General features: G+C 33.1%; 1 protein-coding gene across 1 annotated transcript in view; it reads left to right on the top strand.

Annotated features, from left to right (window-relative positions):
* The window catches only part of LOC107696445 (neuron navigator 1-like), an 82,388-nt gene that overhangs the window by 33,657 nt on the left and 28,269 nt on the right, over window positions 1–20,462 (top strand). Inside the window, exons 4-5 of the mRNA XM_016496776.1 lie at window positions 6,497–6,635; window positions 20,020–20,323. Coding sequence (XP_016352262.1) covers window positions 6,497–6,635; window positions 20,020–20,323 — 443 coding nt within the window. The remainder of the gene's footprint in view (window positions 1–6,496; window positions 6,636–20,019; window positions 20,324–20,462) is intronic.

The following is a 20,462-nucleotide window of genomic DNA, read 5'->3' as shown; positions in this document are numbered from 1 at the left end:
TATATATATGGATAGTTTCAATGGAGGTGAGTTGGATATATGGGCAAGTTTCATGTAAATGTCCTGCAGTCAGTAAGTGCTGCAGTCAGTGGTCTTCATCAGGTCCAGCAGTACTGCGGCTGTATTTGTCCTCGCTGGACGCTGCTGTACATCTGGATATGATTACAGGCTGCCCGGGAGGTGGGGGTGTTGCCTGTGGAAGGGGGACTCCTGGTCTCAGTCGTATAGTTTCAATGGATGTGAGTTGGATTAAGCGTGAACAAAGACACGATGACTGTGCGTGATTTCATGTGACTCACTGCCGGGAGAGATCAGCGATGAATGAGGGATTCGCTTGTGGGGAGTTTCGCCCTCTGACGACATCTGCATGTCTGAACAGGACCATGTTCTTTTCAAAGTGAGTAAAGGTTCTTTTTTTTTTTGCTTGGCAATTATGAAAGGAAAAAAAGTTTGACAGCAATATGCTTTTTTTTTATCAAAAAGTCACTGTTCTGTATAATTTTTTTTATAAAACTGATATTTTCCTAAATTCTGATTGGATAAGTTGCATTCGAAACCAGTGTAAACACACCTGTGACTGCACATTATAGTCAAATATTCTATTAATGCATCAAGTTGCAGCCTACAGTTGCTAATGAACTTGTAATGTTACTTGGTGTTATTATTATTAAATATAATAGTAATAGTAATATTAAAATAATAACAACAAACAACATTAAAACAATAACAACAAATAAATAAATGTAATAATTTACTGAACTGGTGTCTTACTGGTGGTGTACAGTGTATTTTAGTATAAATTATATTGTATTTTTTGCTATTTTGATTTTTTGAATATTTTCAGTTTTTTTTATTTTAGTTCACGTTTAGTTCATGATTTTAATATAAATATGCTTTATTTTATATTTTTATATTATATTTATGTAATAGTTTTAGTTAACAGTAACAACACTGCTGATGTAAAACAGTGTGTATTAGCCTATTGTATTAATCATATCGTAGTGCATGTGCTGTGTAATATGAAAAAAAAGTTCATTAATATTCTCTTCAAAGAAGAAACAGGGTGACTCCTATTAGTTAGAGACAAACACCAACCTGCAAGTGCATGTTCATGTTTACAGAGGTCAAGGTCAAATCTTGAGCAGCTAATTAGAATTTGTAAAGATCTACAAAGGCTTTTCTTCCTTTTGAAGTGGTGCTGTATTTTATTAATCAGTTTACTGTTGGAGTAACCATGCTTGTTTGAATTGGTCACCTGGAAAATAGCTCAAGACTCAACATGCTCTTTATTGCGTCACTAATGGATTGAATCCTATTTTTTCTCCAATATGGGTGTAACTCAAAACATAGTCTCAGCTGTTATGAGTGCTGAACGCTGGGAGTTGTCACAAAGCCCCAGATGCCTTTCATATGGACTAAAGTTGGGAGGAGAACATAATTGCTCAATATTTGAAGTCCAACAAAACCTCTCCACCCAATGTCATTTCTCATTCTCAAACTGAGCTGACTAGTTTTCTTCATGTACTGCTCCATTCTTCACATAGACCGCAAAGGACCTGTTATGGGCCCCCTATTCCTCCACACTTGAGATTTTTGTGAGAGTGAAACATGTTGTTTTTGATCGCATAGATTTTACTCAAGCTCCCTGTATTTAGTAGTCACACTTCAGACAAAAGCTTTATCTCAGTATTAGACGAACACGATCACCTTTGTCTCTGAGCGTCTCATTAGCCAGACTTCTGACTAGTGACATTCAGACTAGTCCATTTACTGAAATAGTATTTTCTTGTAAAACATACTCCAAAAAATTTCATTTATTTTTACAGTGCACATTACGTGTAATTTTAGAGTAAAACAATGTCAAATGCATGTTTTTTTGTTTGTAAAAAATATGAATGACTATAAATAATGGTGAAAAACAGTAAAAGGTCAGTAATGAAAAAACAATTCTTAAAATATACAGTAAAACTACAGTGAATTACGGGAATTAAATACAGGATTACTTAATGGAAAATAGGATTCATAATAAAAACTCTTTGTAATATTTACAGAAAAATACTGTAACCGTTGTAAACTAGGTTGTTTTGTGTTGCCTTTTCTGTTGTTTAATTAATGTTTATTGCATTACTTTATTTTTGTCGTGTGTGTTAACCTGGTCTTTTGTGTTTGTGTGTCTGTGCACCATCTATGTGCGATTATTGGCCAAGTTTTATGGACTGATTTATCAAGTGGTTTTCTAATTTACCACTTGTATTATTATCATGATAATTATCAGTACATATTAAGGTAAAAAATATATGTTGGTATATTAACATTAAATCATTTAATGCAATATATGGCTTGTAATAATGGTTGTAAAATATACAGGCACGAATATGCCATCTCATAATATCCAAAGCATTGTCACCGTCACATTGAATTTCTGGCACCCATCTGCTGTTTCTTTACCATAAATTGAACAGGATATTTTTTACAGTGTGCACTTTAAAGCTACTAAAGAAACTAGCTGTATTTCTTAGGTTGTCGTCTGTTTCCATTTCAAACACGTACCTTTTGGGCTGTGTTTTCTCGGCGGCTGTGATGAATGATTTCCTGAGTTATTTGGCGGTTTCCACTGAATGTTCAAATGAGATTGATGGCACCGTTGCCCATTCTGGAGACCACAGCGGTTCTCATGAAACGTCCCTCAACCCAATATAGAGACAGCGAGCGTTTCCTGAGAGAGGGAACAGAGCAGGACTTTATTACTGAGAGTGAGTCTGATGAAGCAAAGCTTCCCTCGGCCCTGTTCTGTTCTCAGACGTCAGTCACAGCGTTTGTGTGAACAGCCTCAGCTTGTGTCTGTGTGTTTGAGGTTGAGCTGTATATGCACCGTCTGCAGTGGTATTTTAGCATTATTTGTACACTACAGTATTATAGTGTATATTAATGTTTTGAATTAGCTTTTATTTTTACTACTTCAGGTTTATGTTTTAGAATTTTTTCATATGCTCTATATACACTTTCATTCTATTTTTTGTTGAATATTTTAGCTTTAATTTATTTTTATTTCAGTTTTAGTAATTCTAGTACTTCAGCTTTGAATTCAGTTAGTTGCCACGTCAACATTTCTAATTTTTGCTCTTTTTAACATTTTTCTTAGTTATCTTTTTGTATTTTTTCAACCTTTTCAATTAAGGATAACCATTTTTAATAGTTTTATGACTTTTTTATGACTTAAAAGCATACATTTTTATATGTTTTTATTAGTTTTTTTATATCTTAGCTTTCATTTATTTTTATTTCAGTTTGCTATTAGTAATTTTAGTACTTTTATGTCAGTTAGTTACCAAGACAACATTCCAAATTTTCACACATTTTTCATGTTTTATCTAATATTTATATTGTATTTTATTTTTTATTAGTTTGTCTTTATATTTTAGCTTTGATTAATTTTTATTGTATAATTTATATAATTTTTATTTTATTCTTTTATTTATATTTTTGTTATTTTATTTATCAGTTTTAGTTTTCGTGATTTTAGTGCATCAACTTTATTTCAATTAGTTGCCAAGGCAACACTTCAAATTTCGGCTTTTTTTGTTGTTGTTTTTACAAACGTTTTTACATTTTTCTTAAAGTTATCTAATATTTATGTTCTATTTTAATGCAATTTAAATTTAAAGTAATTTAACGCTTTTTTCCAATTAACAAAAATATTTTTAATAGACTTTTTAATAGACTTTATGACAGTGAGTTTTGCACATGGTGGCTCTCTTATTTTCTTTAGAAAATGTAAAAATCTAGTTGTCGACTTATTCTTTGGTCTTCTCATTATGCAATATCTCAGCATGGTAATCACAATTTCCATTCAAATGAGAATAAAACTAGCTGACACAGACTTAGGCCGACTTTTGGCTCCAGTGCGCCACCATTACATTTCAAACGGGTGGAAATAGAAACTGATGTGGAAAAGAAAAGCATTAAGAAATGTCTTTGCGGGAGTCGTCTCTAACCGTTGAGACATGTAGGCAAGTCCATTCTCTCCCCTCTGTGCCACACAACCTGTAATTAGCACAAATTGCTGGCTCCTTAAGTTGTTCTTCTGAACACCAACAAGCCATTTTTGACCTCTGATCCTTTGGCACCCATAATTCCCTTTTCCATCTTTTGCTGAGTCGGAAACCACAAAGTACTTTGCAGATAGAGACAGACGGACAGAGATCTACAGTGATCATGACTCAGGTTCATTTCTAACATCCCACGTGTGTCATTTGCTTAAAGGTTCTTCAGTGGCTCTTTGAAGCACCTTCGGTTCAGAAAGAACCTTCTTCTGGTCCAAAATCACTGTATAGGGTTCTTGAGATGAGCAAAAGACAATCATCTCCTTCAGTATTTTTCTTGTTTCATTTAAAAAAAAAACTTAAATGCAAGAATTATAAAATTACTGAACAATAAAAACTGTAATGTTTGAATTAAGTTACCATTTTAATAGTTTTTATTTATTTTTCTGTTCACTTCCTCTTCATCTTTTTAGTTTTAATTAAGGTTAAAATCATTCATAATCTTTTTTTCTAAACTTTTATTTTGAGTTAGTTCCTCATCTGTTTACTACATCTTATTTTTTATCAACAATGTCATTATAACATCCTTTTTTTTTTCTTTTTCATTTTTTATTTTGTGAAAGTTAAACACCCATTTACTTTACAGTTTTTTAAAGAATTTTATTTATGCATTTATGTATCTATTTTTGTTGGGTTTTTTTTACTTTTTTTATTTTGCAAAAGTTAAATGTCCATTTACTTCACTTATGTTTTTAGTTATTAAGAATATAATTATTCCCAATCTTTTTTTTTTTTTCTTCCATTTTTTCATCTTTATTTTACATATTGTATTGTACAGCTTCTCAATGTGTCATTGAGTTAAAGTCGTAATAAACAGAAACACAATGCCATAAAGAGGACAGTTTGGAGAGGAAAGTTTTTAAATGTGCAGATCTTGCACAGCATTTGCGTTCACATAAATATGAATGTTTCAGGCCTAAATCACATCTTTGTCATGCAAGACTGAAGATGAATCATTATGATCCTATAGTGTGGCTTTCCCTCTTTCACAACAGATGGGCAAACCCCAAAGCCGTAGCGTTTGCCAGAAAAACCCATTCGTAGTTACTGCACTGATGCTTTGCCATTCATAAACTCACTGACCTTAAGAACAATACAGTTATTTTAAACCTCTCCGGTCGCTACCCATCATTCTGTTTTGCATCTACATCCCTTCCAATGTTTTTTGGGAAGTAAACGCAAGCCTGCTCCAGAGCCAGAACCGAGCTTGTGTGGTCATATGGTGAAGACATCTGTGCCATTACGAGATCCTGGGTCAGGTAATGGAGCATGAAAGTAACAAATGATTTCTCTCTATACCATCTCAGTTATTTCTCCTTGACAATGCTGAGATGAAATTGAGATCAAATAATGCTACTCAGATCTTTCTCCTGAGAAAAGGATTTCAGTTTCAGAAGAGGTTTGCTCTGAAATCTAGGGAAGCTTAATTCCAGCATGGAATACAAAAATTAAACAAATATTAGTCACTTTTTATCTACACTTCTGACTTTTTTCCTTACAGTTCTAAGAAGAATTGAGATATAAACTTGCAATTCTGAGAAGAAAAGTCAGAATTGTGAAATATAAGTCACAGTTGACAGAAAACAAAATGTCAGAATTGTGAGGTAAAAAGTCGTAATTACAATTTTTGAAAAACTTCTGTGGCAATCAAAAGCAGAATTGTGAGATTTAAACTCAGAATTCCGAGAGTGAGATGTAAACTTATGATTATGAGTTTAGAACTTGCAATTGCGAGATATAAACTCAATTCTGAGAAGACAAATCTGATTTGTGAGATAAAAAGTTGCAATTACGTTTTGTTTTTGTTTTTTTAATTCAGCAGTGGAAACAAAAAAAACTCAGAAATCTGATAAAAAAAGTCAAAATTGCGAGTTGTAAACTTGCAATAATGAGAAAAAAGTCAGAACTGTGAGATGTAAACTCAAAATTATGTTTTTTATAACTTGCAATTCTGAGATAAAAACGTGTAATTCTGAGGAAAAAAAACATGACTTATGAGATATAAACGTGCAGTTATGAGAAAAAAGTCAGAATTGTGAGATTTAAAAAAAATATCGCAATTACGTTTGTAATATTTTTATTTGCTGACGGTAATGAACTTCCATAGAAATCAAAAGTGAGGGTAAACTCGCTAATTTCTTCAGTCCAGATCTAATCTTTCTATTGATTCATTTGTGTCTCATTGTTATTCCTCCAAAGGAATTTGAGAAGAGACACCTGAAACAAACTTGATTCTTCAATGAATCATAACTAATATTAAGAGCGCTGGAAGTGCAAACTCTGAGCAATAAAGTATGTCCTGGGTGTGGTACTGTTATTTACTTCTTTCTTGCATGATTCAGGCTTTCCTTGTTTCTTCTAACCGTCTTCATCTCTTCTCTGTGTGTGTGCAGTTGGGACGAGAGCAGCTCCATCAGCAGCGGTTTGAGTGATGGTTCTGATAACCTGAGCTCAGAGGAGCTCAACGTCAGCTCATCTCTCAACTCCCTCCCCACCACACCTGTCGGCTCGCGACGCAACTCCTCCGCCATGGTAAGCAGCTCAGAGACCAGTATTGCACAGATCACTGTTTTTGTGCACGGAGTGATTTGGGTCTTGTTCTTGAACGTTGCTTGTTTGGATTTAGTGTGACTTGGCATAAATATCTACTGGAATAGGCTAGTTAATATATTTGAGACATCATATATTTTGCACAAACAACATGATTAAATGTTCCAAATGGGGTTAGATTCAACTTTACATAGCAACTGTTGTAAAACATGCTGACAGTGGAAGTCTATGGAGCAGCACACCTCACTGCAGCTGTTAGATATGAGTGAATGTCATGCTTTTTTCTGTTTGATTTTACAAACTGAGGGATAAGAAATGTTTTTCTATGGTAGGAAAATATCCATAACTCATCTAAATAACCAGGTCAGTCATGTTCCTAGAACAGGACTCTGGTCTGTGGTTTAGATCAATCTAGATCAATCTACAACTAGAAATTTTGCAACAATTTGAATATGACGTTGGCCATATTCTGTCCATGAGTTAGAAATTTGACATGCTGTTGGTATGATTTTTTTTTTTGTAAATTCTTACTTTTATTCAGCAAGGATGCATTAAATTGATCAAAAGTGACAGTAAAGACATTTATTATGTTTCAAAAGAGTTCTATTGCAAATGAATGCTGTGCTTTTCAACATTCTATTAATCACCGAATTCTGAAAATGCAAAAAATGTCACTTTCCACAAATTATGAAGCAGCACAACTGTTTTCAACATTGATAATAATAAGAAATGTTTTTGAGCAGCAGATCAGCATATTAGAATGATTTCTGAAGGATAATGTGACACTGAAGACTGGAGTAATGATGCTGAAAATTCAGCTGCAGATCACAGCAATACATTACATGTTACAGTATATTCAACTAGAATGTAGTAATATTTAACAATATTTTCTGTTTTTACTCTATTTTGGATCGAATAAATGCAGCCTTGGTGAGCAGAAGAGATTTCTTTTAAAAAATGTATAAAATCTTACCAACCCTTTTTACTTAAAGGGATAGTTCACCCAAAAATGAAAATTCTGTCATTAATTAATTACATTAATTACTCACCCTCATGTCGTTCCAAACCCAGAACTTCATTAAAATAGTCTGTGACATCAGTGGTTCAACAGTAATGTTATGAAGCTACGAGAATTATTTTCATTTTTGGCTGAACTAATGCTTTAACTAATCAATATATATATATATATGGATAGTTTCAATGGAGGTGAGTTGGATATATGGGCAAGTTTCATGTAAATGTCCTGCAGTCAGTAAGTGCTGCAGTCAGTGGTCTTCATCAGGTCCAGCAGTACTGCGGCTGTATTTGTCCTCGCTGGACGCTGCTGTACATCTGGATATGATTACAGGCTGCCCGGGAGGTGGGGGTGTTGCCTGTGGAAGGGGGACTCCTGGTCTCAGTCGTATAGTTTCAATGGATGTGAGTTGGATTAAGCGTGAACAAAGACACGATGACTGTGCGTGATTTCATGTGACTCACTGCCGGGAGAGATCAGCGATGAATGAGGGATTCGCTTGTGGGGAGTTTCGCCCTCTGACGACATCTGCATGTCTGAACAGGACCATGTTCTTTTCAAAGTGAGTAAAGGTTCTTTTTTTTTTTGCTTGGCAATTATGAAAGGAAAAAAAGTTTGACAGCAATATGCTTTTTTTTTATCAAAAAGTCACTGTTCTGTATAATTTTTTTTATAAAACTGATATTTTCCTAAATTCTGATTGGATAAGTTGCATTCGAAACCAGTGTAAACACACCTGTGACTGCACATTATAGTCAAATATTCTATTAATGCATCAAGTTGCAGCCTACAGTTGCTAATGAACTTGTAATGTTACTTGGTGTTATTATTATTAAATATAATAGTAATAGTAATATTAAAATAATAACAACAAACAACATTAAAACAATAACAACAAATAAATAAATGTAATAATTTACTGAACTGGTGTCTTACTGGTGGTGTACAGTGTATTTTAGTATAAATTATATTGTATTTTTTGCTATTTTGATTTTTTGAATATTTTCAGTTTTTTTTATTTTAGTTCACGTTTAGTTCATGATTTTAATATAAATATGCTTTATTTTATATTTTTATATTATATTTATGTAATAGTTTTAGTTAACAGTAACAACACTGCTGATGTAAAACAGTGTGTATTAGCCTATTGTATTAATCATATCGTAGTGCATGTGCTGTGTAATATGAAAAAAAAGTTCATTAATATTCTCTTCAAAGAAGAAACAGGGTGACTCCTATTAGTTAGAGACAAACACCAACCTGCAAGTGCATGTTCATGTTTACAGAGGTCAAGGTCAAATCTTGAGCAGCTAATTAGAATTTGTAAAGATCTACAAAGGCTTTTCTTCCTTTTGAAGTGGTGCTGTATTTTATTAATCAGTTTACTGTTGGAGTAACCATGCTTGTTTGAATTGGTCACCTGGAAAATAGCTCAAGACTCAACATGCTCTTTATTGCGTCACTAATGGATTGAATCCTATTTTTTCTCCAATATGGGTGTAACTCAAAACATAGTCTCAGCTGTTATGAGTGCTGAACGCTGGGAGTTGTCACAAAGCCCCAGATGCCTTTCATATGGACTAAAGTTGGGAGGAGAACATAATTGCTCAATATTTGAAGTCCAACAAAACCTCTCCACCCAATGTCATTTCTCATTCTCAAACTGAGCTGACTAGTTTTCTTCATGTACTGCTCCATTCTTCACATAGACCGCAAAGGACCTGTTATGGGCCCCCTATTCCTCCACACTTGAGATTTTTGTGAGAGTGAAACATGTTGTTTTTGATCGCATAGATTTTACTCAAGCTCCCTGTATTTAGTAGTCACACTTCAGACAAAAGCTTTATCTCAGTATTAGACGAACACGATCACCTTTGTCTCTGAGCGTCTCATTAGCCAGACTTCTGACTAGTGACATTCAGACTAGTCCATTTACTGAAATAGTATTTTCTTGTAAAACATACTCCAAAAAATTTCATTTATTTTTACAGTGCACATTACGTGTAATTTTAGAGTAAAACAATGTCAAATGCATGTTTTTTTGTTTGTAAAAAATATGAATGACTATAAATAATGGTGAAAAACAGTAAAAGGTCAGTAATGAAAAAACAATTCTTAAAATATACAGTAAAACTACAGTGAATTACGGGAATTAAATACAGGATTACTTAATGGAAAATAGGATTCATAATAAAAACTCTTTGTAATATTTACAGAAAAATACTGTAACCGTTGTAAACTAGGTTGTTTTGTGTTGCCTTTTCTGTTGTTTAATTAATGTTTATTGCATTACTTTATTTTTGTCGTGTGTGTTAACCTGGTCTTTTGTGTTTGTGTGTCTGTGCACCATCTATGTGCGATTATTGGCCAAGTTTTATGGACTGATTTATCAAGTGGTTTTCTAATTTACCACTTGTATTATTATCATGATAATTATCAGTACATATTAAGGTAAAAAATATATGTTGGTATATTAACATTAAATCATTTAATGCAATATATGGCTTGTAATAATGGTTGTAAAATATACAGGCACGAATATGCCATCTCATAATATCCAAAGCATTGTCACCGTCACATTGAATTTCTGGCACCCATCTGCTGTTTCTTTACCATAAATTGAACAGGATATTTTTTACAGTGTGCACTTTAAAGCTACTAAAGAAACTAGCTGTATTTCTTAGGTTGTCGTCTGTTTCCATTTCAAACACGTACCTTTTGGGCTGTGTTTTCTCGGCGGCTGTGATGAATGATTTCCTGAGTTATTTGGCGGTTTCCACTGAATGTTCAAATGAGATTGATGGCACCGTTGCCCATTCTGGAGACCACAGCGGTTCTCATGAAACGTCCCTCAACCCAATATAGAGACAGCGAGCGTTTCCTGAGAGAGGGAACAGAGCAGGACTTTATTACTGAGAGTGAGTCTGATGAAGCAAAGCTTCCCTCGGCCCTGTTCTGTTCTCAGACGTCAGTCACAGCGTTTGTGTGAACAGCCTCAGCTTGTGTCTGTGTGTTTGAGGTTGAGCTGTATATGCACCGTCTGCAGTGGTATTTTAGCATTATTTGTACACTACAGTATTATAGTGTATATTAATGTTTTGAATTAGCTTTTATTTTTACTACTTCAGGTTTATGTTTTAGAATTTTTTCATATGCTCTATATACACTTTCATTCTATTTTTTGTTGAATATTTTAGCTTTAATTTATTTTTATTTCAGTTTTAGTAATTCTAGTACTTCAGCTTTGAATTCAGTTAGTTGCCACGTCAACATTTCTAATTTTTGCTCTTTTTAACATTTTTCTTAGTTATCTTTTTGTATTTTTTCAACCTTTTCAATTAAGGATAACCATTTTTAATAGTTTTATGACTTTTTTATGACTTAAAAGCATACATTTTTATATGTTTTTATTAGTTTTTTTATATCTTAGCTTTCATTTATTTTTATTTCAGTTTGCTATTAGTAATTTTAGTACTTTTATGTCAGTTAGTTACCAAGACAACATTCCAAATTTTCACACATTTTTCATGTTTTATCTAATATTTATATTGTATTTTATTTTTTATTAGTTTGTCTTTATATTTTAGCTTTGATTAATTTTTATTGTATAATTTATATAATTTTTATTTTATTCTTTTATTTATATTTTTGTTATTTTATTTATCAGTTTTAGTTTTCGTGATTTTAGTGCATCAACTTTATTTCAATTAGTTGCCAAGGCAACACTTCAAATTTCGGCTTTTTTTGTTGTTGTTTTTACAAACGTTTTTACATTTTTCTTAAAGTTATCTAATATTTATGTTCTATTTTAATGCAATTTAAATTTAAAGTAATTTAACGCTTTTTTCCAATTAACAAAAATATTTTTAATAGACTTTTTAATAGACTTTATGACAGTGAGTTTTGCACATGGTGGCTCTCTTATTTTCTTTAGAAAATGTAAAAATCTAGTTGTCGACTTATTCTTTGGTCTTCTCATTATGCAATATCTCAGCATGGTAATCACAATTTCCATTCAAATGAGAATAAAACTAGCTGACACAGACTTAGGCCGACTTTTGGCTCCAGTGCGCCACCATTACATTTCAAACGGGTAGAAATAGAAACTGATGTGGAAAAGAAAAGCATTAAGAAATGTCTTTGCGGGAGTCGTCTCTAACCGTTGAGACATGTAGGCAAGTCCATTCTCTCCCCTCTGTGCCACACAACCTGTAATTAGCACAAATTGCTGGCTCCTTAAGTTGTTCTTCTGAACACCAACAAGCCATTTTTGACCTCTGATCCTTTGGCACCCATAATTCCCTTTTCCATCTTTTGCTGAGTCGGAAACCACAAAGTACTTTGCAGATAGAGACAGACGGACAGAGATCTACAGTGATCATGACTCAGGTTCATTTCTAACATCCCACGTGTGTCATTTGCTTAAAGGTTCTTCAGTGGCTCTTTGAAGCACCTTCGGTTCAGAAAGAACCTTCTTCTGGTCCAAAATCACTGTATAGGGTTCTTGAGATGAGCAAAAGACAATCATCTCCTTCAGTATTTTTCTTGTTTCATTTAAAAAAAAAACTTAAATGCAAGAATTATAAAATTACTGAACAATAAAAACTGTAATGTTTGAATTAAGTTACCATTTTAATAGTTTTTATTTATTTTTCTGTTCACTTCCTCTTCATCTTTTTAGTTTTAATTAAGGTTAAAATCATTCATAATCTTTTTTTCTAAACTTTTATTTTGAGTTAGTTCCTCATCTGTTTACTACATCTTATTTTTTATCAACAATGTCATTATAACATCCTTTTTTTTTTCTTTTTCATTTTTTATTTTGTGAAAGTTAAACACCCATTTACTTTACAGTTTTTTAAAGAATTTTATTTATGCATTTATGTATCTATTTTTGTTTTGTTTTTTTTACTTTTTTTATTTTGCAAAAGTTAAATGTCCATTTACTTCACTTATGTTTTTAGTTATTAAGAATATAATTATTCCCAATCTTTTTTTTTTTTTCTTCCATTTTTTCATCTTTATTTTACATATTGTATTGTACAGCTTCTCAATGTGTCATTGAGTTAAAGTCGTAATAAACAGAAACACAATGCCATAAAGAGGACAGTTTGGAGAGGAAAGTTTTTAAATGTGCAGATCTTGCACAGCATTTGCGTTCACATAAATATGAATGTTTCAGGCCTAAATCACATCTTTGTCATGCAAGACTGAAGATGAATCATTATGATCCTATAGTGTGGCTTTCCCTCTTTCACAACAGATGGGCAAACCCCAAAGCCGTAGCGTTTGCCAGAAAAACCCATTCGTAGTTACTGCACTGATGCTTTGCCATTCATAAACTCACTGACCTTAAGAACAATACAGTTATTTTAAACCTCTCCGGTCGCTACCCATCATTCTGTTTTGCATCTACATCCCTTCCAATGTTTTTTGGGAAGTAAACGCAAGCCTGCTCCAGAGCCAGAACCGAGCTTGTGTGGTCATATGGTGAAGACATCTGTGCCATTACGAGATCCTGGGTCAGGTAATGGAGCATGAAAGTAACAAATGATTTCTCTCTATACCATCTCAGTTATTTCTCCTTGACAATGCTGAGATGAAATTGAGATCAAATAATGCTACTCAGATTTGAGGTTGAGCTGTATATGCACCGTCTGCAGTGGTATTTTAGCATTATTTGTACACTACAGTATTATAGTGTATATTAATGTTTTGAATTAGCTTTTATTTTTACTACTTCAGGTTTATGTTTTAGAATTTTTTCATATGCTCTATATACACTTTCATTCTATTTTTTGTTGAATATTTTAGCTTTAATTTATTTTTATTTCAGTTTTAGTAATTCTAGTACTTCAGCTTTGAATTCAGTTAGTTGCCACGTCAACATTTCTAATTTTTGCTCTTTTTAACATTTTTCTTAGTTATCTTTTTGTATTTTTTCAACCTTTTCAATTAAGGATAACCATTTTTAATAGTTTTATGACTTTTTTATGACTTAAAAGCATACATTTTTATATGTTTTTATTAGTTTTTTTATATCTTAGCTTTCATTTATTTTTATTTCAGTTTGCTATTAGTAATTTTAGTACTTTTATGTCAGTTAGTTACCAAGACAACATTCCAAATTTTCACACATTTTTCATGTTTTATCTAATATTTATATTGTATTTTATTTTTTATTAGTTTGTCTTTATATTTTAGCTTTGATTAATTTTTATTGTATAATTTATATAATTTTTATTTTATTCTTTTATTTATATTTTTGTTATTTTATTTATCAGTTTTAGTTTTCGTGATTTTAGTGCATCAACTTTATTTCAATTAGTTGCCAAGGCAACACTTCAAATTTCGGCTTTTTTTGTTGTTGTTTTTACAAACGTTTTTACATTTTTCTTAAAGTTATCTAATATTTATGTTCTATTTTAATGCAATTTAAATTTAAAGTAATTTAACGCTTTTTTCCAATTAACAAAAATATTTTTAATAGACTTTTTAATAGACTTTATGACAGTGAGTTTTGCACATGGTGGCTCTCTTATTTTCTTTAGAAAATGTAAAAATCTAGTTGTCGACTTATTCTTTGGTCTTCTCATTATGCAATATCTCAGCATGGTAATCACAATTTCCATTCAAATGAGAATAAAACTAGCTGACACAGACTTAGGCCGACTTTTGGCTCCAGTGCGCCACCATTACATTTCAAACGGGTGGAAATAGAAACTGATGTGGAAAAGAAAAGCATTAAGAAATGTCTTTGCGGGAGTCGTCTCTAACCGTTGAGACATGTAGGCAAGTCCATTCTCTCCCCTCTGTGCCACACAACCTGTAATTAGCACAAATTGCTGGCTCCTTAAGTTGTTCTTCTGAACACCAACAAGCCATTTTTGACCTCTGATCCTTTGGCACCCATAATTCCCTTTTCCATCTTTTGCTGAGTCGGAAACCACAAAGTACTTTGCAGATAGAGACAGACGGACAGAGATCTACAGTGATCATGACTCAGGTTCATTTCTAACATCCCACGTGTGTCATTTGCTTAAAGGTTCTTCAGTGGCTCTTTGAAGCACCTTCGGTTCAGAAAGAACCTTCTTCTGGTCCAAAATCACTGTATAGGGTTCTTGAGATGAGCAAAAGACAATCATCTCCTTCAGTATTTTTCTTGTTTCATTTAAAAAAAAAACTTAAATGCAAGAATTATAAAATTACTGAACAATAAAAACTGTAATGTTTGAATTAAGTTACCATTTTAATAGTTTTTATTTATTTTTCTGTTCACTTCCTCTTCATCTTTTTAGTTTTAATTAAGGTTAAAATCATTCATAATCTTTTTTTCTAAACTTTTATTTTGAGTTAGTTCCTCATCTGTTTACTACATCTTATTTTTTATCAACAATGTCATTATAACATCCTTTTTTTTTTCTTTTTCATTTTTTATTTTGTGAAAGTTAAACACCCATTTACTTTACAGTTTTTTAAAGAATTTTATTTATGCATTTATGTATCTATTTTTGTTGGGTTTTTTTTACTTTTTTTATTTTGCAAAAGTTAAATGTCCATTTACTTCACTTATGTTTTTAGTTATTAAGAATATAATTATTCCCAATCTTTTTTTTTTTTTCTTCCATTTTTTCATCTTTATTTTACATATTGTATTGTACAGCTTCTCAATGTGTCATTGAGTTAAAGTCGTAATAAACAGAAACACAATGCCATAAAGAGGACAGTTTGGAGAGGAAAGTTTTTAAATGTGCAGATCTTGCACAGCATTTGCGTTCACATAAATATGAATGTTTCAGGCCTAAATCACATCTTTGTCATGCAAGACTGAAGATGAATCATTATGATCCTATAGTGTGGCTTTCCCTCTTTCACAACAGATGGGCAAACCCCAAAGCCGTAGCGTTTGCCAGAAAAACCCATTCGTAGTTACTGCACTGATGCTTTGCCATTCATAAACTCACTGACCTTAAGAACAATACAGTTATTTTAAACCTCTCCGGTCGCTACCCATCATTCTGTTTTGCATCTACATCCCTTCCAATGTTTTTTGGGAAGTAAACGCAAGCCTGCTCCAGAGCCAGAACCGAGCTTGTGTGGTCATATGGTGAAGACATCTGTGCCATTACGAGATCCTGGGTCAGGTAATGGAGCATGAAAGTAACAAATGATTTCTCTCTATACCATCTCAGTTATTTCTCCTTGACAATGCTGAGATGAAATTGAGATCAAATAATGCTACTCAGATCTTTCTCCTGAGAAAAGGATTTCAGTTTCAGAAGAGGTTTGCTCTGAAATCTAGGGAAGCTTAATTCCAGCATGGAATACAAAAATTAAACAAATATTAGTCACTTTTTATCTACACTTCTGACTTTTTTCCTTACAGTTCTAAGAAGAATTGAGATATAAACTTGCAATTCTGAGAAGAAAAGTCAGAATTGTGAAATATAAGTCACAGTTGACAGAAAACAAAATGTCAGAATTGTGAGGTAAAAAGTCGTAATTACAATTTTTGAAAAACTTCTGTGGCAATCAAAAGCAGAATTGTGAGATTTAAACTCAGAATTCCGAGAGTGAGATGTAAACTTATGATTATGAGTTTAGAACTTGCAATTGCGAGATATAAACTCAATTCTGAGAAGACAAATCTGATTTGTGAGATAAAAAGTTGCAATTACGTTTTGTTTTTGTTTTTTTAATTCAGCAGTGGAAACAAAAAAAACTCAGAAATCTGATAAAAAAAAAAAGTCAAAATTGCGAGTTGTAAACTTGCAATAATGAGAAAAAAGTCAGAACTGTGAGATGTAAACTCAAAATTATGTTTTTTATAACTTGCAATTCTGAGATAAAAACGTGTAATTCTGAGGAAAAAAAACATGACTTATGAGATATAAACGTGCAGTTATGAGAAAAAAGTCAGAATTGTGAGATTTAAAAAAAATATCGCAATTACGTTTGTAATATTTTTATTTGCTGACGGTAATGAACTTCCATAGAAATCAAAAGTGAGGGTAAACTCGCTAATTTCTTCAGTCCAGATCTAATCTTTCTATTGATTCATTTGTGTCTCATTGTTATTCCTCCAAAGGAATTTGAGAAGAGACACCTGAAACAAACTTGATTCTTCAATGAATCATAACTAATATTAAGAGCGCTGGAAGTGCAAACTCTGAGCAATAAAGTATGTCCTGGGTGTGGTACTGTTATTTACTTCTTTCTTGCATGATTCAGGCTTTCCTTGTTTCTTCTAACCGTCTTCATCTCTTCTCTGTGTGTGTGCAGTTGGGACGAGAGCAGCTCCATCAGCAGCGGTTTGAGTGATGGTTCTGATAACCTGAGCTCAGAGGAGCTCAACGTCAGCTCATCTCTCAACTCCCTCCCCACCACACCTGTCGGCTCGCGACGCAACTCCTCCGCCATGGTAAGCAGCTCAGAGACCAGTATTGCACAGATCACTGTTTTTGTGCACGGAGTGATTTGGGTCTTGTTCTTGAACGTTGCTTGTTTGGATTTAGTGTGACTTGGCATAAATATCTACTGGAATAGGCTAGTTAATATATTTGAGACATCATATATTTTGCACAAACAACATGATTAAATGTTCCAAATGGGGTTAGATTCAACTTTACATAGCAACTGTTGTAAAACATGCTGACAGTGGAAGTCTATGGAGCAGCACACCTCACTGCAGCTGTTAGATATGAGTGAATGTCATGCTTTTTTCTGTTTGATTTTACAAACTGAGGGATAAGAAATGTTTTTCTATGGTAGGAAAATATCCATAACTCATCTAAATAACCAGGTCAGTCATGTTCCTAGAACAGGACTCTGGTCTGTGGTTTAGATCAATCTAGATCAATCTACAACTAGAAATTTTGCAACAATTTGAATATGACGTTGGCCATATTCTGTCCATGAGTTAGAAATTTGACATGCTGTTGGTATGATTTTTTTTTTTGTAAATTCTTACTTTTATTCAGCAAGGATGCATTAAATTGATCAAAAGTGACAGTAAAGACATTTATTATGTTTCAAAAGAGTTCTATTGCAAATGAATGCTGTGCTTTTCAACATTCTATTAATCACCGAATTCTGAAAATGCAAAAAATGTCACTTTCCACAAATTATGAAGCAGCACAACTGTTTTCAACATTGATAATAATAAGAAATGTTTTTGAGCAGCAGATCAGCATATTAGAATGATTTCTGAAGGATAATGTGACACTGAAGACTGGAGTAATGATGCTGAAAATTCAGCTGCAGATCACAGCAATACATTACATGTTACAGTATATTCAACTAGAATGTAGTAATATTTAACAATATTTTCTGTTTTTACTCTATTTTGGATCGAATAAATGCAGCCTTGGTGAGCAGAAGAGATTTCTTTTAAAAAATGTATAAAATCTTACCAACCCTTTTTACTTAAAGGGATAGTTCACCCAAAAATGAAAATTCTGTCATTAATTAATTACATTAATTACTCACCCTCATGTCGTTCCAAACCCAGAACTTCATTAAAATAGTCTGTGACATCAGTGGTTCAACAGTAATGTTATGAAGCTACGAGAATTATTTTCATTTTTGGCTGAACTAATGCTTTAACTAATCATATGGATATGAGTTTTTTCTAAAATTAAATATGAAGATGCAGCCACTGCTTAAAAACTAAAACTGGATGCAGACACCAAGGCACATATTAAAATGACTTCCATATCTGTTTTTTGACATTGTTTTTCAGTTCCTTCTCTGGTAAACACTGACATAAGATAACCTCTGAGGATTTGTTTTGTGTCGAGACGAGAACGTGAGACGTCTTGACAGTTTCCGGCTCTAGTTTCAGGCTGTGGTTTGGTGTTTGTGCCATCTTCAATTTAACGTGTCTCTGGTTTGGTAGTCTGGTGGTTTTCACTAGAGTGTTATATGGATGGCCTGAACATTTCTACAGCTGATAAAAAAGTTAAACAGTTTTTGTTCGTGGGTCTATTTTTGTCACTCTAAGCTGATAATGTTATAGAAGCATCACAAATAATGATTACAAATAATGCAGCACAACCAAAGTATGAGACTCACGCATATCACATTCACCCAGAGAGCCAGTACTTCCTTTAAATCAGCTTAAAAGCCTGGCTTTGATTTTCTTGGATGAATTAAGAGCAGCTGGTTTCTATTGGGCACGTCATTTGCTCGTTTGAAGCACTTGCTATCAGTTCACCATGAACTCAAACCTTTGTTTTCCTCGTCATTAAAGACGCAAATGTTAATTCTCAGGCTCATACAGACAAAAAGGGGAACAATATGACTTGATAGACTTTCTGTTGCTATGGTAACATCATCATAGAATGGCTACATGAAATTTTGAAGATATTTTCAATGTGCCATCTGGATGGTGCAAAAAGAGAAATGTCATATTCCTGGCATTGGCAAATGCTTCCATTGCGATGTCCAACATTTTTATCCACAAATGGCATGTTATATATATATATATATATATATATATAATGCAAAGTTATTTCTAACTGAGTAATGTGCTGTTTCCCATAAGTAAAACTGTGCCCATAAAAAAGCATCACAGAATCCAAGTGTGAATGTGGGAAAGTCTTTTAGAGTAAGATTCCCCGAGCTTCATTTTTTTTCTTCTTTTTTTCTTTCTTCTCGTATTAATCTTTATGTTTTACAGCCGACACAGAGGATGGCTTTGGATTGCGGTTATTACTTTCTAGATAACAGAGATGTGCGCATCATTCATAGTGTGTTTGTGTATTTCAGTGTGTAATATGAGGCCAAGTCATAAAGTATAGAATAAAATATATAAATAAAATGCTTTGTTTGGGGTCAGTAAGGTTTTTTAATGTTTTTGAAAGAAGTCTCTTCTGCTCGCCAAGGCTGTATGCATTTGATGAAAACGCCAATGAAAACAATAATATTGTGAAATATTATTACAATTTAAAATAACTTTTTCTTTGTGAATATATATTCAAATGTAATTTATTTCTGTGATCTGCAGCTGAATTTTCAGCATCATTACTCCAGTCTTCAGTGTCACATGATCCTTAAGAAATCATTCTAATATTCTGCTGCTCAAGAAACATTTCTGATTATTATCAATGTTAAAAACAATTGAGCTGCTTCATATTTTTGTGGAAAACTATTTTTCAGGATTTATTTATGAATAGGAAGTTTAAAAGAACAGCATATATTTGAAATAGAATCTTTTGTAACATTATAAATGTCTTTACTGACACTTTGGATCAATATAATGCATCCTTACTGAATACAATTTAGAATAGTATGGTCTCTCATATTAAATCTCATCTTCTAACAGATGTCCTGTACTCTGTGTGTGTTTAGTTGCGGACGGATGCAGAGAAGCGCTCTCTGGTGGAGAGTGGACTGGCGTGGTATAGCGAGGACAGTAAGTCTTTACGGAAGGCTGATGGAGTTTATGACACAGGCAGCTTAAAATCAGAGACTTCCAGCAAGTGGAGGAAAACCCGGCTGCCGGATGGTTCTCCGCAGGACAAGACGGGAAAAGGAGAACTGAAGAAACCTCAGAGTTTCGGACAACATGGGAGCTACAAAAAGGGCCGCAATCCTCCTGTGGGCGTCACCTCACCCATCACACACACTTCGCAAAGTGTGCTAAAAGTAGCAGGTATTTCTTTTCTTTTATTTTTTAAATAATTTTTGTTTTGGTATTTTATTTTGTATTTAATTTGATTTTATATATATATATATATATATATATATATATATATATATATATGTGTGTGTGTGTGTGTGTGTGTGTGTGT

This window comes from Sinocyclocheilus anshuiensis, unplaced genomic scaffold, assembly GCF_001515605.1.
Source record: "Sinocyclocheilus anshuiensis isolate Anshui unplaced genomic scaffold, SAMN03320099.WGS_v1.1 scaffold522, whole genome shotgun sequence".
NCBI lineage: Eukaryota > Metazoa > Chordata > Actinopteri > Cypriniformes > Cyprinidae > Sinocyclocheilus > Sinocyclocheilus anshuiensis.
This window is presented reverse-complemented; position numbering and strand designations above follow the sequence as displayed.